This window comes from Cupressus sempervirens, chromosome 3 (genome assembly GCF_028749045.1).
Source record: "Cupressus sempervirens isolate cs-2001-9-10 chromosome 3, ASM2874904v1, whole genome shotgun sequence".
In the NCBI taxonomy this organism is placed as follows: Eukaryota; Viridiplantae; Streptophyta; class Pinopsida; order Cupressales; family Cupressaceae; genus Cupressus; species Cupressus sempervirens.
In genome coordinates, this window is record NC_143120.1 from 213058599 (window position 1) to 213078243 (window position 19645).

The following is a 19645-nucleotide window of genomic DNA, read 5'->3' on the forward strand; positions in this document are numbered from 1 at the left end:
TGCATTATGAAATATAGTTTAAATAATACACTTGTAATACGCAGTTGTATAACTATATGTAGAGTGAAATGATTAAACATGTCTTTATATTCCACCTGCTTTCACTTTTGATAAATACCACAAAATGTAAAATAATTCATGAATAGCTATATGGAAAAAGAGAAATCTTGTATAAATCTTTAGTAAATATGAAAATTGTATACCAAATGTTTTGTTAGAATTATAAAAACTAGTTATTAAAAAAGAATGGAAGAAATTATTAAGAACATCATCAAAAGTAACTGTCCATTTTATTGCACTCTTCAACGATGCAAGCGCTAGTATAAGTTTTTGTTTTAATGGTTCAAATTTAAGAAAGCTTGGCTGTGAAATTGAAGTTTCCGTTGACGAATACAATACATTGTACATCATTGTTGACTCGCACTAAGCAGGCGAGATGGGCGCAAACCAGATATTGAAGCGGATCCCCAGAATCAAATTCCCGAACAGACGTGCAGGTATTCAGCCTGATTTTATATGTAGCAAACTCAAACCCTAGCAACTTCTTATCACGCGAAAATAACAAAAATTTTCTAGGGCACTAGAGAGTTTTATGTAATTTATCGCATGAAAGAAGAAACAGTTTTTTTTTGTTACCTTGCGTTCATACAATGTCCATTACCTTATCGTTATGAGATCTTCATGTAGAATAAAATGGCATGGAAAGAAACGTTTCCAAAATTGCTTTTAAGTAACAGCGATCGTTTCATATTTGTTCCTCTTATGCAATCAGAAGTTGAATGTTAATTGGGTACACTCTCATAAATTTTGGGTAATTCTAAATAGACAATTAGACTGAAACCTATCCCATAATTGGATCTTTTTTTGATTTGGAGTAGCATGTTAGAACATATTATGCTTTGCTTTTTTCATTGTTTATATTTTGGTAAGGGCCATAGGCCTTTTTGATTGCCATCTTGGAGGAAGCATTATGTGACATCAATATATCGTTCAGTGGAATTCTGTTCGAAATGAAATAAATATGTAAAGGAAAATGGAAAGTATGCGCACCGAGTTTAACAGAGTTCTAAGCTCATATGTAGGATAAAATTGATATTTGTAGAATGAATTTGTTAACAGACCCATTTAGGACAGAGAACTTGTAGTAAATATTCCAGGCTGCGGTGAGTAATCATGGAGACAATTACAGTTGCTATTTTAGATTGAGGGCCATTTGTAGGTAGTAGGTGGTAACACAAAATTGAAATACGAAGATGCAGAAGTTCGGAAGGTAGGAGAATGGATCCAAGTAGAAAAATGGAAATGGCCGTTTCAGGCCAGAGTATCAATCCCATATTTGTCCAATTGTCCTTCCGGAGGTTGGTGATGAAAGAAACTTGTAGATTCCCAAGATATTACTGTAGAAATTTTTACAGCAGTAGTCAGACAATTTTGGTGGCTAAGCATACTGGATGTCTGTCAACAGCAGCTATCAACCTAGCACTAAAATTTCAAGTTCTAGACCAAATTCTCAATGGTGTTCTATGAAGTGAATCGTGTGTTTTGATATGTAGGTTTTACGGATTAAGCTTTTGCCTCTCGGAACCTTGAGGTGATTCACTAATACTGGAATGACAAGCTCTGTAAGGTCTCTGTAGTAGGTTTTTCTGTCATATAATTTCAAGCACCATAGATATGGTGTATTTTCCAAAATGACCCATAATTGTTTAGGACTCCTTGCTATTCTCTATATGGCTATCGGAGGCCAGGCCCTGCCAAAAGGCATGTCCTATTGCTCAGTTTGGATTAAAATTTGATAAATGTTTTAATGTAGTTTGAAATTGTCTTGACGAAATTGTAGCATCCTTACAAGTGAGTACCTATGTTACTGGCTTGTGTCAATCGGTACAGTAAATTTTTCTTGGCGGTTGGCTTTGTTTTGGTTTCTATATATATAAAAAAAACAGGAAATGTTCTTCAGAATACCATAGGTCACGCATTTAATAAACAAAATCACTATAAAGTTAAAAAATACTACTCAAATGTATATTTTTCAATCTTAAATATCACGATCGATATTTATTGTTTAATATGAAAATAATTAAATCAATAAGTGAATCATATGGGTCTCGATAGAGATGATGATGATCTTTGTCCTTACATGCTTTGAATCCTTTTTCTTTGCTTAGATTTGAATTGACACTCTTAGTAGTTTCAACCAGCTCTTTAATTCCCTTATTGTTATTTTCATTTTGTGCTGTTTGTGCCATATTGGATTGGAAAGCCTTGTAAGATATATTATTCATTCTTGGTAGGATCATCACAGTTTGTTTCTTGTGTGTTTGCCTTCGTTTTCGGATCTGTTTGCACTTCAAAACTCTCTTATATTGCACCACATTTACCATTATCAGTCTTTCATCTGTGTTGCCTGCACATTTTGAAAGAAATCTACTAGGAAAGAACCCCATGACCTTGTTAAATCGTCCAATTATGCAACAAGGTGAGGAGCTATGGGCCCATTTTCCAAATGTAGAGTGACTAAAACAAAAACAAGATCTCTATATTCACCACTCAAGGAGAAATATTATATTTTGGCTATTTTAATGAAAGGATTGCTAACAACGAATCTTTCTAGCTAAGTAGTTAATAAAAGGGGGAAACTAATTCTTTATGGTTGGAGGAAGGTGGAGGTTACTCTTAGGAAAGAATATCACAAAATCAACAAGTTCACCACATGAAAAAGAAAACCCTTCCCAAAGGTTAAATCCTCATGAATTAGGATCTGTAATGCTTCTCTTAATTATCATTTTCATGTTATAAAAATAACAATGAGAATAATTAACCAATGAGGCAGGTAGTTATGTTCATTGTAGTTTGCTGATTCCAATAATTTACAAGGCTTTAAGTCCCCAAAAGGTCTGATCCTAAGAAGGGGTCTACAAATATTTTTCTAGCAAACCTGTAGTATAATGAAGAATTCATAGTAGCCAAGAGACCACTGAAAGAGAGAGGAATGGACAAAGAAAACAAGAAAATATATTGAAAATTTTTCTAATAAAAAAGCAGAATATATGGATGCAAGAAGGTAGAAGCTAATCTCTCTTTGAAAACACAATCCCAAAGGCTTTTGGATATGAGACTCTTTTTGTTTTCTATTAGATGCCTAAGGGCGATGCAATGATCAATGGTAGAGTATCTAGGCTTGATACATGCTTATCCTTTTACTCTTTTTCCTTCACCTTCTGCCAAGCTGTTGATTCTGCCCTCTACCATGCTCCCAAAAAAGTTTGTCAGGAAGGTTGTTGATCAAAATAGTGTGGTAGTTAGATGGATTGTTGATATCCCCAGTTTTAAAGATGGGGTGAGCACACTAGTTGTCCAGTACTTTGGAAAGCCAACCTGAATGACACCATTGAAGGCCACTTTTAGTTTTATTTGAGGGGCAAGAATCTCACCTTCCATTTCTAAAATTCAGCTTGAAGCCCAAAATGTTCCCTGCATTACCATTTGCTAAATTCTTTATTCTTTACTGTTGTGTCTACTGTGAGAGAGGTGCCTTTATTGTGTATCCACTCATAAAGCAGTGTTGCATATTCTAGCCATTACACATTACTAATATTGTAATTAATCCATTTTCTTGTTTATTGTAGTTCATTCCATAAATCTTGCAGATTGTGTTTTTGAAGAGAGATCGACTCCTTTCTTCTTGCATTTACATACTCTTTTTTTATTGTTCCAATTTTTCATAGTTCTTCCCTTTTTTTTGTTCGATTCTCTCATTTGCAGGGATCGCTTGGCTGCGTTAAATTCTTCATCATATCACAAATTTATCGGAAACGTATTTGCAACACTCTTCCTCCGGCAAGGCCTTTTACATGCACTTAATTCCTTTTGGATTATAGGATCTACATACTACTATGAATATGACTTCCTGCTTCATTGGTCATTTTATCTATCATGCTATTATTTATACATGAAATTGCTTCTTAGATGTCTCTATTTTCTTGATTTATGAGAATTTTGACTTTGGTAACTATTTTCTTTTACATGTGCTGATCTTGATTATTATGTGGGCTAATTCAATCAAAATCCAACTTAACAAAAAGAGATGTGTGATCAAATTTCATCTCTATGGGGCACTTTCCAATTTCAAACTCCAACACTGTTGAGATTAAATTTTGAGAGCTTTTTATGCTGTCTACTACACTCTAGCCATTATATGTTTTGCATGTGATACCCCCCGAAGCTGGCAAATCTCTCTTACCATTGTAGATAACCATGCCAAACAAAGTACAAAGTCTTAATAATTATGCTTCGAAGTGTGTGACACTCCCATTAACATCTCGTGGAGTTCTTTCCCATGATTGACCTCAATCCTTTACCAAACATACTAGTTTGTTTTACCCTTTTCACCACTGTTCAATTATAGAGATTGACTATTAGCTATCCTTGCATGAAAATTGCCCATTAACACTACTTCTCTAAAGTTCTTGAACAAAGAGAGAATTTTTGTAAAAGAAGCATATGGTTCTGCATTGTCTAAATTTCTCCTCTTATACAACTTTGAGTGTTTTTGGAGCAAAATACCAAGCAACCAAGATAAAAATTATTTCATTCACTGTTATTTGTACCCAAACATATTGTTTATTTGAGTCCTCTTTTTCAATTTTACAATGCCACACTTACCATTTATTTGTATTGCGACTCTACTATGTCCTTTACCTGTCTTATTCTCTTTGTTCCAAATTAAAAATTTCTTATAACCTTCATAAATTGAGGAATTTGTAGCTATCAAGCTTATGTGTTTCAACAAGAATGATAATATCATTCCCCTCTACTATGGGCCCCACCATAGGACCTCTTCTCCATGGATAGTCTCTATAGTTCCAACTCCTCACCTAAGTTGACCTGTAGGGTCCTTATTTCTTAATTTCTTATTTTAGAAATACTCACTAGTTTGAGCTTTCCCGTTCTTCAACCATGCCCAGTTTTCATCAATTTTTGCCATTTTCACTTGTTCTCACTTTTTCCTTTGTTCCTTCTACCAAGCAAAAGTCAGATCTTCATCTAGATAAAAGTGTTCACTTCTAAGTAACCCTTTATTTCTAAGGATCGTATTTGTATCCTTTAAATTTCTGAGGATTCTTACATGTCTATCTCTTCCTCCATCTATCCTCTCTTATCAATTCTATTGGCTTGCTGAATTCCCCATTCACTTAAAATCATCTCTAACAAAGTCTCTTACTAGAAAGTTCTTTTTTTTTCACCAAAGTCTTTCAAATGTCTGATAATGATGTTTGCAGCCTTGTTTTGGTTATCTCACTCTTCCATTATTTGCATTTTGATTTGTTTCTCAACGATTCCTTTTTGTTTGTTTGCTAATTCATTTATAACTTGTGACCATGAATTAGCCTCTTCTACTCTTTGCATGTGTAGTTTACTGCTTTGTGAACTTTGTTGTCTTCATCCCAGCTCTTTGCTTCTAAGATCTTGAGCCTTTGTGTCATGCTCATGTGCTCCTCCACATATTTTTCAGATGACCACAATAATGCTGTTGGCATTGGGCTATAAAGTTGTTTACAATCCTGTTTATCAACATCTTTCTCCTTATATGTTTTGAATACTTTTGATTTGCTTAGATTTGAATTGGCACTCTTAATAGTTTCAACCGGCTGTTGAATTCCCTTATTTTTATTTTCATTTTGTGTTGTTTGTGCCATATTGGGTTGGAAAACCTTGTAAGATATATTCATTCTTGGTAGGATCATCGCAAATTTTTTCTTGTGTGTTTGCCTTCATTTTCGGATCTGTTTGCACCTTAAAACTGTCTTATATTGCACCACATTTACCATTATAAGTCTTTCATCTATGTTGCCTGCACATTTTGAAAGAAATCTACTATGAAAGAACTCCGTGACCTTGTTAAATCTTCCAACTATGCAACAAGGTGAGGAGCTATGGGCCCATTTACCAAATGAAGAGTGTGCTTCCAAGAGGAACTCAAATCCTTTTGGTATAGAATTTTTAGCATTGGGCCCTTCAATTGGGTTTGAATACCATTGAACCCACCTGCTCTACTGCGTCCGAGTGATTTATGTAACAGTTTCCAGTTGTAAATCACGTCCCTTTCATGTTGGACTTGTGGCATACCAATTCTAATTTTTTTTTTGAACCCTCACCCATTTTACTTTGTGTGTGTCGTGTCAGTTTATTTTATAAATCTTTTAACTAGTGCCATTTTTAAAAGAAAATGCAATGGTTAAAAAGTGGAGTCCGAAATAAAAGGAGAAATAAAATTGTTTGGGTACACTTGTTCTTGTTCGATATCAGCCTAGGAGACCTTGGATATAATGCCTAACAAACTTTGCTCCCTACATGTTGGGGAAGGGTTCTCTTGTAAATTGTGTCCCTTTTGGAAAAACTGAACCTCAATCTGAAAATTTGTTCTTGCCCGTGTCCCTTCTGGGAAAATTGAACCCAAGTCTGAAAATTTGTTCCTGCAGATTGGTCCCCCTGAACACCTATACCTAAACTGGTTCCCTCACAGAATAAAGTGTGAAGTAGTTCATGTGCTTCAAACTCAACATCTACATGTTCAAGTTGTCTCTTAAACTGTTGCAATAGAAGCCAGCCTTCAACCATCAAAGTGTCGCTAGTGTAGAACTAGTGAAGAATTCAGTAGAAGTCGTTGAGACCCTCCACAAAAGCCATAGGTTTCAAAAAAACCTCAGTACACACAAGACTCACTGAGTGGACTTGATCCTTGAACCCAAATTAAAATTGATTTCCACTAAATGTTTTTCAGGCAGACTTGACAACCGAAAACAATACAGGGAGGATAGAAAGCCTTCTACTTCAGAATAGATGCAATAAATTTGAACTTAGGGACTAGAAAACCATGATTTTTTTTTGGTTTGCTGGTCAAGCTAGTTGTCCTTTATGGTTGTGAAGTGTGGGGAAGGAGCATGTCAAATTGAAGTTGGAGACAAAGAATCCAAAAATATCTCTAATCACATGCAATCTCAAAGTCAAAACCCATGCCTCTGTTTAGAAATGAAGTTATCACATGCCTCTCTTTATTATGCCGGACTTTGTTCTAAGTAATCCACACAATAAACAAGACCCCCATAAGCAAAAGGTATTATATTATTATGGTAAAATAATGAATGTGTTATTAAACAAAGATCATGAATGATCTATATATACAAGATACAAGAGAATGTTTCTATGATGAACAAGAGAGAGGAAATAGAAACATTCTTGTAGAGTGAAAAAGAAAGTTTCCATAACAAACAGAAGGAGTTTATGGAAACATTACAAAAAGAGTGGCTGTTAGAAAAAGACGGAAGAGAGAAAATAAAAACTATCTAATATCGTAATAAAAGGAAGCTGTTAACAAAGGAGGGATCCTCATAAATCAGGAAAATAGGGGTATATTCAACATTGCTTTGTAAACAACAACTTCATGAAATAGACAATATTTAAGGAGATTGGCTATGTGCATAGTAGCTTGCTGATTCCTATTATACACAAGGCATTAAAGGCACCCAAAAGATCTTGCAATAAGATGAGGGCTGCAAATACTTTTCCGACATATCTCGGGTACAATGAAGAATGTAAGGCAGCCAAGAGATATGTGAGAGTGAACAATCTGAGCAAATAAAAAAAAAAGAAATATGCAAAATTGATCCAAGAAAAGAAGAAGTGTGTAAATGCAAGGAGGAGAGAGTTAATGTCTCTTGGCAAACACAATCCCAAGGACTTTTGGAAGGATTCATAACAGGGAAGAAAACCATTTGAGAATAATGTTATAGATGCTCAATTGTTAGAATATGCAAAGTTACTTTATGAGTAGACACACAAAGATAAATCTCCTCCCATAGTGAACACTTCGATGAAGTTCTTCACGGTGGATGATATCAATTAGGGAATAAAGAAATTGGCAATTCGTAAGGCAAGTGACATTGATGAGCTTCAAGCTAACTTTTTAAAGTGGAGAGATGGCTTCAAGCTGAATTTTTAAAGTGGGAAGATGACTTCCTTACCCCCCTCATAAAAGGAGTCTTCAATAGTGTCATCCTGGATAGTTTTGTGGTGGGCTGGACAACTGTTGTGACTATTCCTCTCTTTAATAAGGGGGACATCAATAACCCATCTAATTATCGATTGTTATGGTCAACCCTCTTTTTGGCAAACTTTTTGGGAGCATGTTGTAACATAGAATTAGTAGTTGAGCTGAGTTTGAAGGAAAAAGAGCAAAAGGGCAAGCTGGTTTCAGGCCTAGACATTCTACCTTTGATCATTGCATCACCCTTTGACATCTGATAGAGAAAATATGCGGCAATCAGAGAGGAAGCACATCGCATCATCCTTGTTGAAGAGTAAGGAAAAACAAAGTACCTTTCTTTTTGAAGTCAACACATCAGAAATTGTGAAAACATACAAAAATTTGGGGATTGAATTCCATTACAGACTTAGTTGGAGACTTGTAGAATGACAAGGATATAGGCAAGATCGAAAGCATCATATCTACTTCATAATAGATGTAGAAATGTTGAACTTTGGGTCTGCAAAACCAAGAAAATTTTTAATGATTTTCTGGGTACACTGGTTGTTCTTTATGGTTGCAAAGTTTGGGGAGGCAACATGACAAAATGTTGGAGACAATTAGAGAGAATTCAAAAATATTTAATCACAAGTAGCCTTGATGTCAGAACCTTAGTGCCATATGAAATTCTATTAGTAGAAGTTGACATTTTCCCTTTGGAGGCGACAACGATAACTCAGTTAATAACCTATTTAAAGAAACTTGAAAACATGGATAATCGGTAATGAGCCAAATTTGCAATGAAAGAGGGTTTGGTTAGCAGGAAGAAAACCCAGATGAAACAAAACATGAAGTTGCTGAATATGTGGAACATCAAGTTACAAGAGTGCCCTATTACCAATGAGGAAATAAAAATGTTTTGTCATAGAAAAATTTCAGACTGCCATGTGGACTAATAACATGGGTCAGAAAATAGCTCACTACATCAAAGTTTTCAACCCAACTCGGGAACATGGTGAGAAAGCATATCTATGGGCAGCTACTAAAGAGAAAGCTAGGCTGTTAGTGGTATGATTGAGGAGAGGTTCACATCATCTCAGATGTGAGACAGGTAGATGGGAAAGGCCAAAGGAGGCGTGGGAAGAGCGGACTTGCATGTTTTGTTGGACGTGTGTGATTGAGACAAAATGAAACTATTCTTATAGAATGCACAACATATGAAGATATCTAGGGTCAGTATGAAATCATCTTGAAGACCAACAACATGCACAATTTTTATTTGAGGAGGATAAGATCAACCAAACAACTATTTTGGTTGTCAAGATCCATAGCAAGAGGTTAGACATGGAAAGAAATATGAGATAGCTAGCTTAAGGCTGTGAATCTGTGGTCCTTTAGAGTGATCAATCTTGTGGACATCATTAAAATCCTTCATTCATTCAACCACAGTTTTGTATGTTTTCTTTTGGCTGAAGCAAGTACTTTAGCATTTGAGACATCAATGATGACTCGTTTGGTAAGTTGTTTAAAAAAGGTTGAAAATATGAACAACTATCATTGACCCAGAATAGTTGTGAAGGAGGTATGTTGGAAATATTGTCATTGATGTCAAGGGCACTTAGTTGTGTTCGTTAGTCATTGATATCAAAAGAGATGAATGCCAAAGGTGAGAAAGCAATGTTGTGATTGATTTCAAAGGAGAATGTCATTAGCTATTAAGGAATTGGGTAGTTGTGATTATATCAACAAAATTTAATACACAAACCAACAAAAGGTTAAGTTTAGTTTGTGGTATTGAAGAATAGATCATACGTGTCAAGACATTATCCATGCATGTAAAAGGCACCAACAACTTTAATAAAAGTTAGTTAGAAGAGACCAGCAACTTGTGAAGACATATGCATGCACATATAAAGCCAGCAGGGGCTTTATTAGATGTTGATTAGAAGAGAGAAGCAAATTAAAGACAGTGTTTGAGTATGGACAGTGATGTGCAAATAAAATAGGTCCCTATCTTAATGCACATTGATTACCATTAATAAGCAGTACTTATACCTTTTATTATTTTAAGGTCATGTTAAAAAATGACTCTTGAGTGAAGATTATAATCAGATGTCATGCATTGGTTGAGAGTCAATGAGTATGAGCCTTATGTCATTGCTGGTTGCCATCTTCATAGTTGGGCGGCATTGGATGTTGGCTTATCTGGAAAAACTTGCTGTTGGACATGAGACTATTAGAGTCTAATGTGCAACATTTACAAAAGACTGCGCTTTACAAGGAAATGATAATGATAAACAACATGAATCGTATAAGGGTTCAAACAAACAAGGATGTCTGACTTTTTTCAGCAATGTTGACTTTGAAGTAAAGATTTTAATGAAGGCAACAAAAAGATAATATAAGCATAGAAACTAAGTGAGTAAACTCTTCAAAAGGAGAGATTAAATTAAGGATATAAAAGATGGTGCTTCCTAAAGTAACATCAATTAATTAAGATTTCTCAAAGACTCGTGTGAGGAAAGAGGATCGTTGGTTGATGCTATTTCTAGCAATAAGATCATTGTATAACTATAAATAGTGACAATAATTTCTTTGATTGGGGACTTCTTTATGGAACAGTGATTATGAAGAAAGACAATAGATCGATAGTGATCTATGTTTCAAGGAGATATTTCGGAGGCAACATTTACGAAGGAGATGGCGATGTTGCATTAGCAATTTTAACTAGCAGCAATGAAATAATAAATTAATATGCAATGACCCAAGACAAGTGGTATTTAATGATAGAGGTACGATTTATTAAAAGAAAAAGAGGGATGCAAAGTAATCTTATAAAGGTGCGATTAATGAACAGTCAAGATATTGATAATTTTCTTTAATAAATATCATGTACTTTTGAAAGATCTCTATTCCATGAGATCATTGAAATATGAGAATATAAAAATGGTTAAAGAATTTAGAAAGAAAGGCGAGAATTGAGCGAGTTAAATATAGAAGATTAGCACTATGGACCAGCATCAATTTGGTGAGCAGATGTATGAGTAATATTTGTATCAGGAGATTTGATAAATATATGTTGTTGGGTGAATATTTTGCAATCATCTTAAATTGACCAATTGTAGTAATTTCAACCAGAGTGTGAGAGAATCTCTCCTCTAGGAAAGGGGAGGCTCCCTACTTATTGCTACTGAAGACAATAACACCTAACTAGAATATGTACGCTAAGCTAACAATAGGGTGTTATCTTCACCATATTCTCTCCTTTCAGAATAGCTAATCTTTCCTTCATTATATTCTCTTCTTTCACAATAGACGATCCTTTCTTATAACAAACTTTCTAATAAAATCTAGCAGAGTTAGTAACCAAGAAGCTCACAAAAGCTCGAAGACTTTCCATGACTTCGTATAAAAATTTAAGGAACAAAGATGAAATATACATGTGCTCCAAGACTCTAACATACGCTACACCTTATTTGCACAGACATAGAGGATAAAATCAGCTCAAAGACCAAGCTATCTCTAGGTTGAACATATAATAGTAGCTCCAAACATAATAAGCAACTCAAAGAATACAAAGTTAGGTTTGAATCCCTTTTTAGACAACTCTGCAATACTCACAATCAACTCTGTATAATTTCGTTACATAACAATTTGTTCCAATGCAAAGATTGAAAGATAATGTCCTTAATCACGATTTGGTCCAACACAAAGATTGAAAGCAACTTGCCTCTTTTATTGATTGCAATTAGATTTGAGAGTTTTTTAAACTGACAAAGTATGGTTGCATTGCCAAAAGATCATTATTTACAATCAGCACCCTTTTATGTTTAGGGTAAAGCTTATGAGCAAAAAGAGGGAAAAGTCAAACAATTAGCAATAAAAATCTTGAGGAATAAAGGCAAAACCCTAATGCTGATCAGAGTGAAAAACAGATCAGAATGCCCCTTAATACATCCCTAAACACACCGATTTTGATCAGCAAGCAAAGAGAAAGAGTAAGACCAACTGTTTAAGTTCAAATGATTTTCTTGGCCTAATGAAGCAAATTGGCCTAGATTGGGATTGCACCCTTTCAACTTTGAGGTCACCAAAATAAGAAGGGGAGGATGATTCATTTTCACCAAAAGAAAATAAGATTTTCTTCACTCGAATGGCAGCGAATTCATGTTTAGCAGAGATTTCACAACTTAAAGAAAACAGTTTTGGGGAGTTTAAGAGAAAACCTCCCTGACTTTCTTCAAAAGCAGAAGTGTAGAGTGCTAGAGAAAAACTAAATCTGGGCAGATATACAAATACCAAGCGTTATTAAATCCAAAACTTAGGAAAAATCAGAATTGAAAAAAATAAATTTGGTTTTGAACTAAAGAAACTCCATCTTCGAAATGCATTTTGCCTCCTTGTTTTTGTTAATGTTTTGGCCCAGAAAACAAAAATAAACAGCAATATGAGAAGTTAGAAAATGGCGCAAAAAGGCAGCGACTTTATCCTGAGAAAACCCTTCCACTTGAAGGGAAAAACCCAGCCACACCAAGAAAACATCACTTTTATTGATCAAGAAAATGATCAAGTACAAATCTTTTTGCTTGGTGGGATGCATTTACACAAAGTAATTATACAAATATATAGAATTGAGAGAGTCCTCACCATTGTAAAAATACTTGCTTGTTATTAATAGAGACCGAAAGGTCATTATATACAAAAGAATGGAACGATGTTTCCTTAGGAAATGATCATAAAGAATAGAAACATTCTATTTTAGTTAAAAAAGCTTAAAAAGCTACAGCTAACTGAAGCTAACTAGATATTCACAATAGATTACCATTAACTAATAATAGACGATTATCTATCTAGAACACCAAGCTGTCCTCTGAATTTGACAAACTTATCAAAACAAAGAGGCTTGGGGAGAATGTCTGCAGTCTGATTTGTGGTAAGAACATACTGCAAATCTACGGCCCTGTCTTCAACCAGCTGTCATATGTAGTGACAGTGAACATCCACATGCTTGGTTCATTCATGGAAGATTGGATTTTCTGTTAACTTGATAACGCTTTCGTTATCAAGAAACAAAGCAGTTGGTCCTGCTGGTGACATTTGCATATCCCCAAGCATCCGACAAAGCCAAACAATTTCACATCCTGCCTTAACAGTCCCTCTGTATTCGGCCTCTATAGAGGAGAGAGAAACTGCCTGCTGCTTCTTACTAGTCCATGTGACTGCACCAGATCCCAAACTGAACACATATTCAAAAGTTGACTTTTTATCATCAACAAAGCCTGCCAAATTTGCCAAATCTGAATCTGTGAAACCATTGAGTTTAGGATTAGAACTTCGAGAGTACAAAAGTCCATAATCGGAAGTGTCCTTCACATAATGGAGCACTCTTTGCTGCCATCTAATGATCAACCTTAGGAGTTGTCATAAAGCGTGAGATATAGTTGATTGCGAAGTTGATATCAGGCCTAGTAGTAGAGAGGTAGATGAGGATGCCTACTACTTGCCTGTATGTAGTATCATCAATGAAAGGAGAATTAGACTTTGCGGATAACTTGAGACCTTTCTCCATAGATGTAGATGCAGGCTTACAATCCTGCATACGAAATTTGTCTAACAGGGACCTAGTATATTTGGACTGAGAGATGAATATACTAGAAGACTGTTGCCAAACTTCAACACTTAGGCAATAATGCATGAGCCCAAGGTCAGTCATATCAAAAGACTGGCATAAATTTTGTTTGATTCCTTGAATCAAAGATGCCAAACTGCCAATGATGATCAAATTATCCACATAAATAACGAGAAGGATGATATCATTGTCAGTAGTCTTGATGTATAGATTTGAGTTTGAAGAACTCCTCTTGAAGCCTTGATCATTGAGGTACTTATCAATTTTTATGTACCATGCCCGAGAGGCTTGCTTCAAGCTGGAGAGAGCTTTTACTAATCTGAGAACTTGATGGTCTTTACCAGCAACCTTGAAACCAGGAGCCTGCGTCATGTAGACCTCTTCATGGAGATCAACATTCAGGAAAGCACTCTTGATGTCCATCTAATGGACCTTCCAGTCAAACTGTGCTTCCATGGCTAGGGCTAATCTGATGGTGCTCATCTTTGCAGTAGGAGCAAAGGTCTCCTCATAATCAATGCCCTAACATTGAGAAAAGCCCTTCGCAACTAAATGAGCTATGTACTTATCCAAAGTACCATCCTATTTGTATTCGATTTTGTTAACCCATTTGCAGCCAATGGGTTTCTTCCTATGTGGAAGATTAGAAAGGACCCAAATGCTATTCTTCAGTAGGCTCTGGTGTTCAGATGTCATGGCCTGTTCCCACTTTGGAATTTCATTAGCCTCAGAATATGGTTGAGGTTCAAACACGCTGTGAATGCTTGCCATGAGAGCAAAGTTAACAGACTTTGTAAGTTTGCTCTTTTTCTGAGCAGTTCTCCCTTCAATGAGCTCATCATCACGAAGATCAACAAGTTTCTTAGCCCACCGCTTAGGCCGGAGAGGAGAATGACCAACATTAGTATCAGAAGATGCTTGGTGATCTGGTTCCTCATCAGAAGAATTTGAATCAAACTTAGGCCAAGCATCTACAGATCAAGGTAATCTTGCAGGAGAAGATGAAGGTGTCTGTACAGGGATCACTGGTATAACTAGAGCCCTCCCATCAGGTGGACCTAATGGAAGCCGAACTCCCAAATCATGAGCCTTCATAGGTTGGTCTGCTAGACCAGGAACATGAGAAACAGGCATGAATGGTCCTCACTATCCATCAAAGATTATATCGTGACTGTAGACGAGACTAGATGTCTCAACATCGATCAGGCCGTAGGCTTTTTGAAGATTGTTGTATCCAGCAAGCATGAGTTTCTGACTCTTGGCATCCAACTTGGTGCATGACGCATCAAGGATCCAAACAAAAGCAAGAGAGCCAACAACCTTCAGGTGATTGATTCTGGGCTTGCGACCTGAACAAGCCTCTTCCATATTTTTACCTTTGATTGCCACTGTCGGTGACCGATTCAACAGATAAATTGCACTGTTGACTGCTTCTGCCCAAATCTTCTTTGGAACATGTTTGTGTTTGAGCATGGATCGAGCCATCTCGGTGATTGTTTTGTTTTAACGTTCAACTACACTGTTCTATTGTGGTGTGTAGGGTGTGGTTAATTGGCATTTGAGGCCATGAGTATCCAAGAGGCTAGAGAAAGCATTAGAACAAAATTGCCCCCCATTATCTGATCTAAGAGTGATAATAGATTTTCCAGACTCTTTTTCAACTAAAGTTTTAAACTTTTGAAATACAGGAAATGCATCTAATTTGTTTTTAAGGAAATACATCCACATTTTTCTACTAAAATCATCAACAAACAACATAAAATACTTAGACCCAAGAACAAAAGGAGTGGCCATAGGGCCGCAAATATCGGCATGAACAAGCTAAAGTACCTAAGAAGCTTGCCATGAATTGCTGCTAGTCAAAGGTGTGCGATGTTGCTTCCTAGCCTGGCATGTATCACAAACTCCAAGCTGTTGAGTCTCAATCTCTGATAATCCAAGAACAAGCTCATCCTGAGCAAGCTATGAGAGATAATGCACATTTAAGTGCCTGTATTGCTGATGCCAATGTGTGCTAATAGAAGACCGCCGAGCAGCCATAACTAAGTCCTGAGAATCACCAGAATAAAAGTAAGTCTGAAAAGATCATGATCCTCAAGACTCACTACAACAGTAGACTGAATTGCCCGATCAGTGATGGTGCACTGATGTGAAATGAAGGTGAAATCCATGTGTGGAGAATGTCGCAGCAACTGATTGAATGAGAGTAGATTTAGTTCCATCCTTGGAACGTAGTACATAGCGAGGAAAATGAGATTCCTCCCAGCAGATTGAATCTGAATGTTGTGTTCGCTAACAACTGTGTACTCTTCTCCACCACCAAAAATAATAGAGTCTGAATACGGCTGGTAGTCAGTAAACCAGTCTGCGGTGAGTGAAATGACGAGAGGCACCTGAATCAATGTACCAAGCATACGACTTTACATGATTTGCAGGTCTTTTAGCCATGAAGTTGTAAAAGGCAGATTTCGTATGCTCAGTGTGCTTTGCACTGTTCGCTTTGGGTTGCGAAGTTGATGGCTTAGATTGTGCAATTAAGCATTTCTAACATTCAACCTTCATGTGTCCAAACGTGTGGCAATAGTTGCATTGAATGTTCTTCTTCCAAAAGCCATATGATGCTGGAGCAAAAGACTTATCTTGAGATGGCTGCTAAAACTTGCATTTATCCTTTTGAAAGGATTTAGCAGCAAAGGCTTGCTTTGTGGAGGTGGAGGTGGAGGTGGAGTTGCTACCGAACTGTTGTTTCCATAGATCTTGCTAGAGTAGAAGTGTGCAGAGATTAGTGAACTTCAAATCAACACCAGAAGATGTGATTGTGAGAGTCTCTATAAAATGCTCATAGGACTTTGGTAAACTCCGTAGAGTGATAACCACAATATCCTCTTCCTCCATCTTGTGACTGATGGCAAGCAACTGATCACAAATTTCTTGAATCCTATTTAGGTGTGCTTGGAGCGAGGTTCACTCATCCATGACAATAGAAAATAGAGTGTTCTTCAAAAAGAAAGCTCTACTTTTGTTAGAAGTCTCATGAAGCCCCTTGAGAGATGTGTCCAGATCTCGATAGCTGTCTTGCCAGATGGAATTTGAGAGAGCTGATCATTAGCCACGGGTAACTTGAGAAGCATCACTGCCTCTCGATTATTCATATCCCACGTATCGTGATCAGGACGAAGAGGAGTCAGATGCTTCGTAACACCTAGAACAAGTTGATTGGTGTTCCGATATTCAAAAGTTGTGATGATCCGATGCTTTCAAGTGCCATAATTTTGATTGTTGAATTTGGAGTTGTGTTTGAGTAGAATGTTTGTTAGAGATGCCATGGCACATTTGCTAATGAAAAAATGTGAAAATTTGTGAATGCACATTCTTCGAGGCAAAAAATGCAAGACCCAGAAAATTTGGAGAGTGACCTAGAAGAGAGCTCGGAAAACTAGAAAGAATATGTTGTCGGTTTTTGGATCCATTGGCTTGAAAATTGAGGCATGAAAATCGAGGCACCTAGAAAAATCTAACGACAACCCAGTTGAGCTCTTAAAAAATCCACCAAGAATTTGAAATCAAAATATTTTTTTGAGCCAAAGAATTAGGGTTTTGAAGAAAACCCTAGTCGACAGCAATGGAAGAAGAAAATTGCAGAAGAAATGGCGATTTCTTGGAAAAAATTGCTGATTTTTGTCACAGATTGTGGTTACAAGTGGAGGTGGCATGGAAGATCATTGTGTTAACTCCAAACAATGGTCGAATTTTTAGTCACAGGTGTTTCAAAAGGGCAGAGCCGTTTGAAGAAAAATGCGAGTATGCACAGAAAACCACGATTTTGAGGTCGTGAGTTTGCTGAAAAAGATCACCAATGGTAGACGTTTCCAGTTCCAAGCTTTACCCTATTTTTTAGACAAGAAGCTACCAAAACTGGCACGATTTGTGTAGATGCATTTTGGAGCCACAATTTGTAGTCATGCCTAGCTTGCTATTTTTCTCTTGCTTGGACAAAGTTGCCATTTTTAGATCCTCAAATCCTAGATGGTATGTAATAAACTCACAAATAATTTTGAAAATTTTGTAGCCGATAATTTTGAATGAAATTATAAAGTTTTCAAAAAAATTTGAATTATTAGCTCTAATACCATATTACGAAGTAATTGGTAAAAATACTTCCTTGTTATTAACAAAGACCGAAAGATCATTATATACAAAAGAATAAAACAATGTTTCCTTAGGAAACGATCATAAAGAATAGAAACATTCTATTGTAGCTAAGAAAACTAAAATAGCTACAACTAACTAAAGCTAACTAGATATTTACAATAGATTACCATTAACTAATAATAGAAGATTATCTTTTATTGTAATATTCAAATCACAACTGGAGGTTTCTTCAATTTCTATAAACAAGTCTCATCACATTTCCATACACATGCCTCTTCTCATGACGCACGACACATGTCTCTTTATGTAACATTATCTCAAATATTATTACAAATGTCCTCTTCAATTGAAGATGACCAAAACGATTATAACTGTCATAATTCTATTTTCTAAAATCAAAGATAAAGATGTCTATCACAACAACAATCTTCAACACTCCCTCTTAGCAAGAGAGAGATCTTTTGTATGGTAGGTACACATAGCTGCAACCATAACAATATTGAATATAGCAAGCAAGGGTTGGTCATTGGCTAAAGTTGGGACAGAGGTACACATAGCTGCAACCATAGATGTCAATAATACATCACATAAAACATGTTATCTCAACATAACATAATTCACCTTAGTTACTTTATAAGCGCATAAAATTATAATCATAGAGTCACACACAAGACTTCAACCATGCCTACTCACAGAGGGTGGTCCACCATACCTATTTGCAGGGGATAGAATGAGGGCTTTCACCTTAGACTTCTCCCAAAGAAGAATGCATTTCCACTTTGCCTACTTGTAGAATGTGGTCTGCTATACTTGTTCGCAAAGGGTGGAATGAGGGCTTTCACCTCAAACTTCTCCCAGAGAAGAATACACTTACAACATGTAAGAATGGTTGAGATCTTTCTTAATAGACTCCCTCTTAACATGGACAACTTTGATCATTAAAATAAGGGAGTTGATGTAACCTCCCTCTGAAATTGAAACATCTCCCCTTGAATGCAAAGCAATATCATCTCATTGCTTCATCCTCAACAAATTTTGACAACAAGAAAAGGAATGCTTGCTTTTCCAGCAATGGCCTTCGCTAGTAGTGTTAAACATCAACACCCACAAATTCACTGGTTTTCTTCAAAAGTCTTACAACTTGTAACTCATGCTTGATGTATTCATGTTTGGCAAAACCACCAAATGTGAGATTTGTACTTGCTTCCGCGGTAATGAATTTGGCCCCGCCCTTTGCAAAAACTCCAAGTTCATTGTTCTTCTCAACAACAGAAGGTTCATCTTCTTCTTTAAACTTTGGGTGCTCAGGATTATTTCATGAGAAGATCCACTACCTTGTCATATGGAAAAATAACTGCAACTGAAAACCCAACTATTTCATTGTGCTACCAGCCGGCACCTTGGACACTCCCAATAAGGTAAGTTGGGGAAAATCTTTATCGGCTATTAGATAGTATTACCAAGAACTGATATGTATGCAACTTCCACTCCAGCAATGGAGAAGTTCTTTGATTCTAATAAGTTTAATTTCAATTGAAACAAACCTCTGTCCCAACTTTAGCCAATGACCAACCCTTGCTATATTCAATATTGTCGTCAACAACACAACATCCATAAGTATGATTTTATTTATATTGCTTCATCAAGAAGTATAACCCAATAATAAATACGTTGACTTAGAAACGACACTCTCTTCGCAGATCTTCTATACACGATTCCATATCTCTAGGAATCTCCAATGCACAATACATACAACCTCAATAAGATTTGCCAAAGGATACAAAAAATAATTCGATGATCAATAAGAAAGAGATGAAAGAATATGAGAAGATTTTTGT

The 19645-nt window shown here is 36.2% G+C and overlaps 1 protein-coding gene across 1 annotated transcript in view; it reads left to right on the forward strand.

Moving 5' to 3' along the window:
- Positions 1-206: 206 nt before the first annotated feature.
- Positions 207-19645, forward strand: part of LOC149565575 (uncharacterized) — a 60301-nt gene continuing 40862 nt past the window's right edge. Inside the window, exon 1 of the mRNA XM_089819094.1 lies at positions 207-497. Coding sequence (XP_089675220.1) covers positions 437-497 — 61 coding nt within the window. The 5' untranslated portion in view covers positions 207-436. The remainder of the gene's footprint in view (positions 498-19645) is intronic.